This window comes from Sphaeroforma arctica (genome assembly GCF_001186125.1).
Source record: "Sphaeroforma arctica JP610 unplaced genomic scaffold supercont1.168, whole genome shotgun sequence".
In the NCBI taxonomy this organism is placed as follows: Eukaryota; class Ichthyosporea; order Ichthyophonida; genus Sphaeroforma; species Sphaeroforma arctica.
In genome coordinates, this window is record NW_014040390.1 from 14,212 (window position 1) to 20,775 (window position 6,564).

The following is a 6,564-nucleotide window of genomic DNA, read 5'->3' on the forward strand; positions in this document are numbered from 1 at the left end:
ATTATGCACCTGCCGTACACATTATACCACACTACAGTCCCACACGAAAGTCTTGGGATGGATCATTATGCACCTGTCGTACACTATATACCACACCACAGTCCCACACGAAAGTCTTGGGATGGATCATTATGCACCTGTCGTACACTATATACCACACCACAGTCCCACACGAAAGTCTTGGGATGGGTCATTATGCACCTGCCGTACACGGTATACCACACCACAGTCCCACACGAAAGTCTTGGAATGGGTCAGCATACACCTGCCGTACACTATATACCACACCACAGTCCCACACGAGATTAAATACTATATCAATGCAGGCAATGTAGCCTGTCTATTTAGTTAAATGGCATGGCACTATTGACGAAGAGCGTATTGATCCGTGCAGGCAGGTGATGACACAGATACGCACTTGCATCAGTGTACTGAGTACCGATGACATCTAAGGTGAAAGCGTGTAAAGTGAAGACGTAAAAATAGTTACGATAAATAACCCTTTCGTTTAGTTCATGCGTAACGTACAGCCAGTAATATTAACGGAAAGCCACAGCGCAATACTGTATATTGCTGTCAGCCGCCGTCTGGTTTTAAGCTAAAAGCTATCAGTGGTCAAGGCGCAGGGTGTTGTCGCATAGTACTGTGAACATCCGGCATCTGTCGCTGTAAACTATTTTGTTGTGTCGATATATGGCAAGTGCATTTTAGCGCGTTTCCTCATCTACACCTCTGTGCCAATAAACACCCAATGTATGTGCGCGTGTGCAGGATTCTACAATTTTCAGTGGTGCACATTAATAAGGGATAGACTGCAGGGCCGCCTGCCAACAAGTGGGTCTTTTCCGCAAGCGAGTACAGTCCTTGAAATCGGCGCTATTGCGTATCAAAGGATTCCCTTATGCAACCTCCAGATTCAACGGACATTTGTAGTGTTTAAACGCATCCAACTATAGCGCTCCCGCTGTCAGCAATACTGTCGAGCGTATGCCTCTGTATGAACCGAAAGTCACTGGCCAATCGAAAGTCACTAACCAATCGAAAGTCACTGACCGAGATACCCTTACACACACCGAAATATCTGTAACGCCATTCACTCAAATCTACATCCTACACGCCGGCTCATGACCAGACCTTTTTCATTTTCTTGATTTGAGTAAACACATGCATCCATATCATCTACAGGCGATGAATGGTGCACGCATCTCGGTTCATTGACACACCACAACCAGTAGCGGTGGAGGCCCCCTCCGATAGCATGATCCCAATCTCCAGACGCCATATCTCTCCTGACGATTAGGATAATTGTGGGAAATGAAATAAGCTCCAAACTGCCTTAAACGGAATCCAGGCCAGGCACTCCGCAGATATCCCATATATGAGGGTATGCAGCTGAGTCGCTTCTGCATAGTCGCAGGCTAGCGAAGCAAAATCCAACAACGATACGTTAGCTACGACAGCATACTGGATGCCCGCTACATAACAACATCTGGCGGCACTCAAGCAGCTGGGTGGAGTCCGTGTCCTTTAACCCTATTCCACTATGACCCACGTGATCAGTCAAATCGCGCAATATGCCGTAATGAAGTGCACACACACACGTTGCATAATATAACGTATGAGATCAGCCAACCGAGGCGTTCATCGGCGTAGCACATGCCGGTGCCTATTCTCCAGGCGTCACTTTGTCTATAGGTATCCTCGCATACCCGCTTCACTCCACCCTGGTATGTTTCGTGCCGGACGACCCTTCGCCCGAGTCTAACTGTGCGCTCTGCAGATTCCTTTTCCTGGAATCTTCTTCTGATGACACTAGACTCTGCGTTGTGGTTGTGAATGCAAGTGTCGCCAGAATTGAGTTTCGTTCGATGAAACGAGCACATACACTTGGATTCTATCTTCCAACAGCAGGCTCGTGAATTCACAAAAGATTGCACTTGCTAAGCTACCTTACAACCAGTCCATGTATGATAATAAAAGGAGCCCTGGTACTCTATTGCCGCATTGCAGTAATTCACTCCCGTGCTCGTCCCAGTCTACGATTATGCTCCGGTGTTTGGCTATAAATCACAGGAAACAAACTACACGAAGAAGGCTTACACGTCACGCGCCAAACACATGAATACAAACGCATAGGTGTTGCAATGAAGACACTCTCTTGTTTGTGAGCATATCTGACTACCAACCTAACTAACAGTAGATGCAGATGCAGCCGAGAAGCTGGTTCTGACTACCCTGAATCTTGAGCAACTAAGTGCATATGCACGATGCGCTAGAGACCCGCAGGTCACCACGAATATCTGCATATGCTTCGCATTCAACCTGCGTCCATGGCCCAAATGCACGAGCACATCCAGCATGCATCATAGACTGTCCTTCACTCACACCAACGTTTAGTTCAGATGTGACCGTAAACATGTACGCACTCGATATACAATTTGAATCACTCATTAATTCGCTTACCGTCATCTGGAACTGCGTATTCAGCTTCTTTAATAGCAGGTTAGTTGGGTCCGAGTGAATGATCTGCCCTTCCTGCGGCGAAGTGTCACACAGCGGTACATACGTCTTTGCCTTTTTGCACTGTGAAATAATGATGGTAGAATGCAAACGCATTTAACATAGTAACACTCTTACAAACATGTTGAGTCACGGGCACAGAAAGTGGTGCTGGCGCCCAGAACATATCTGATGGTGAAATTGTACATAGAAATAAAGTTGTACAACTGGTCGTGCCTATTCATAGCACTTGAGGGGATCAACCCATTGCATAGTAAATCACGATGCAAACAAAGTATGTGATACACAGTGTGTACGTTCCCTTCGCAATATGTGAACTTGAAAGATACTACTGGTATATACTTACGAGTATAAGTATGAATAAACATGAAATGAATGTGAGATCAGTAAAGGAGTATTGAAGTTTATCTACGTATCCACATTCCATGTACGTGTAAATAAATACATACGAGACCACATATCTCGTGCACGAGTATGTGTATATAAAGTATACCTATATGTACGTATCCGCATGTATGTGACTATAAATGTGCTTGTAACGGCCACTCATAAACGCGCAAAGGTACATATATCGACTATTTGAATAGGTAAGAATTCACAAATATGTACATATATACACAAAAACCCCGATAATAGAAATTATTTATCACGTGTGAAGATATATATGTACGATTTTAAGTTTCGTATGAGTTTCCATACTTGATAATAATACACAAATATGTATAAGCAAAAATGTTAAACTGAAACAAATTAGTCTACGAAATACATTTAGACAACCTGCCTCTCGCATCCGAAGCACGCATACGCATTATATAAGGGGGGGGGGAGGGATGTGTACCATCTGTGCCAACATATTGCTTCAATGGCATTGTGGATTGTCTGTTAGCTACTCTGCAGTATGCTTTATACTAAAGGCCATATGATATAAATGCACACTGTCGTGAGGTATAGAAACTTTGAAGAATGTACAGTCCTTGATATGAAAGATGTGCAGAATAGAAGCGTACGCGATACTCGTAATTTTTTACACCAACTTAAGTGACAAGACGCTACAATGCAAGCACCCGAATCTGAAATCGATTATAGAGCTTATTGAATATGAACTCAATAGCAATGACTATATGCAGACTAGACAACTGTATACATAAATATGACATAGCACAGTAGTAATGAACACACATGCTAATATTTAAGTATGTGCCTGCAGTAGCTGCTTATGACAACCAAGTTTCGTAATTCGAAGCGGACCAAGATTCAAGGCCTGTAATCATACCTCTACCCTGCTGTGACCTTTGTCATAGGCGGAGAAATTCTTCTTGTTGAAAGATGGCAGGGATTGCAGCAGCGACCCCATGTTGCAATGACAACTTCTTTTAAAAACGTATTAACTTCCGAGAATAAACGATAAATTGTCGTGTAGTATTGGGATAGTGAGCAGAGACTTATTGACCTTGGCTATGTTTTATGTGGGATACTATACTTGTGACACTATTATTGCTTCAGAAGATGCGTTGTAATACACACGAACACGTTTACTATTGAGGATACTTATTAGTCTCGTGTCGATCATACGGATAATACTATACATACGTACTTTTGACAACTATGTACTTGACTTGAAATGTCTATTTAGAAGGCTATGAAATATCCCGATTTTACGTACTTGCCTCCTGGGCCCTGGGCCTGAGCCTGGGGCCCTGGGGGCCTGGGCCCACCCATAGCTTCCTAAATTCTTCTTTGTTCTTTTTTCAGGGGGGCCCACCCTCGCCTTCTAATTAGACAAAACCAAAACCCTCGACCAATAGCAAATATTTATTTGTATGACCTTTTGTTTGTTTTTTTAAGTGTGTATTCCTCTTGATTGCCGTAGCTTCTATGTATTTACAATCAATTCATCAGGTATGTATTCTTGTACTCCCGCATGCACTAGTGCTTATCGACGTTGTGCTGCCAATTACGTATGTATACAACTCGGCGTTTGCGCTTGGCGCACACTAGTTCAATAGGTTTTATACCTGTAATTCACGCACACTAGTTCAATAGGTCTTATGCCTGTAATTCACGCACACTAGTAAAAACCCTTGGTGCGTTGTGCACACTGCAGGTTCTTGCACAATTCCATATAGAACCAATATGTACAGACATCTGTATAATTTCCCGCTGATAAGCTGATTGTGTACCTTTATATCTTAATTGCCAGGTCGGCGGCGTTGTCAGCTGGAGTATCAGGTATATCACACGTATCGTTATAATTTGTTCCCATACTGCCATTCGGGAATAGTGTTTTATTAAACTGCTATAAAAACCTACAGTGAAATCAAGTTACTTTTGTAGCTCTACTTGAGCATGGCATTCTCATGCTCTAGAGTCGTCTACAGTAGCCTTCTGCCATTCAAGCGATTGTATGGTATGTTCCTCCCAAGTGAATATTGAATATAACAAGTGTCAAAAAATAGTACCAGACTAAATATCCATGTAATACTATCTCTGCCTCGGAAAGGACTTCTTGTATCTATAACATACACTCCATAGCATTTGTTTCGGACGATCAAAGCCAGTGAAAAATTTCGATTACGTATAGCAGGCAAAGCGATGTGGTAAAAAAAAAAGTTTTTTTTTCATTAGCATTTATATCCCGCCTTTAGCTTTGGTTGCGCGTTTTAGCAACTCGAATGGATGTTGCACATACTCTTCAGTATCCTATAATGGAGAATTCCTGCTATAACCGCCCATATAACCATGATTCCATCTGTATCATGGCTAGTAATTTTCCATATATACTTTAACTCTCTACTTTAACAGCCTCCGTTGCGCATGTCAAATACTTTTGTAATTGAAGTGTGCACACAGCAGGGTTGTCTGCGTTCACTTCCTCGCATGTCCGTAATATCGTGGCCATTGATTTGTGCATGTCCAACTGACCATTCGCACATGCGCTGCCGATTTTCTCCAACGCTGACTGACGCGCGCGTAAACAACCTGTCGCACACTGCAAGCATTGAACAGGCGTATAAGTAATTGAAATTGTTTAATTTTGCGGAGTGTATGAGAGAGACAGGCAACTATTATGTCATGTCAGTGAGTTTGATAATGTCCCATGCAGCTTTCACGTTTCGGAGTTATGCACAGGCGTGAGCTCATCGTCGGCCTGTTAACCTAACATACATTACTGTTCGAAAGACCGAATACGCCAACAGCCCCTGAATTTACCAAAAAAAAAACCCCCCCAATACTCGCGGGCACATGCGTTAAGTGGCATCAGGCACTCACAATCACTTGCCCAAATATATTGTAAATAGGTGCATTCGCATCGACTACAGTCATCCGGAAGCACGCAAAGCTACCAACATTTAAAGCGTGGATAAACAATCTACAACCCGTGACATTCCGAAATGATTCGAACAACGGACTGTGGCCCAGTAGAGCGACCAACTACGTAAAAATGTTCATGAACACGACTTTACAGCAACTAAACCTGAAAACTACTGAATGCCGCGCGTCTACAACCACGGATCGGGAGATGAACAGGAGAGCAAACTTTCGGGAAGTGTATGCCAGATTGGCTCATTTTTAAATTCGTTAGCTACATATTCGTGCAATAATCATATCCTGAAGCATCGCACTTTCAACAGAACGAACACGATCTCAACCGGAAAAATGAACAAAACCTACTTGAACTTGACCACGGGAGAAGGAAAACTATTAACTGCTAATTGAGTTTGACAGGAGAAGGAAAATATTTAACTCACCTGTGACTGTGGTAGGCAATCCCCCGTTCCAGCGGATTTCACCTACAGAGTACCACGATGAAAGTTTACGGATAAGTGTACGAATGAGCTGAGGCACCAGTAAAAGTGCAACAGAAACAAATAAAGACCTGATATTTGCATGCATCAATATAGAAAAACATATTAAGGTATGTATGTAAGCATGTATCTATATGTGTATACGTATATATGTGTGTAGGTATATATGTATGTATGTATATATATATATATATATGTGTGTGTGTGTGTGTGTGTATGTGTGTGTGTGTGAGTAGTG

At 42.6% G+C, this 6,564-nt stretch overlaps 1 protein-coding gene across 1 annotated transcript; it reads right to left on the bottom strand.

Annotated features, from left to right (window-relative positions):
* Positions 1 to 322: 322 nt before the first annotated feature.
* Positions 323 to 4,125, bottom strand: SARC_03332 (hypothetical protein). Its single transcript, XM_014302863.1, has 3 exons — positions 3,794 to 4,125; positions 2,464 to 2,583; positions 323 to 1,819 (listed from the first exon to the last, which is right to left on the bottom strand). Exons 1-3 carry the CDS (start codon positions 3,872 to 3,874, stop codon positions 1,715 to 1,717), a joined length of 306 nt encoding a protein of 101 aa, XP_014158338.1. The 5' UTR covers positions 3,875 to 4,125; the 3' UTR covers positions 323 to 1,714.
* Between the last annotated feature and the right edge of the window lie 2,439 nt (positions 4,126 to 6,564).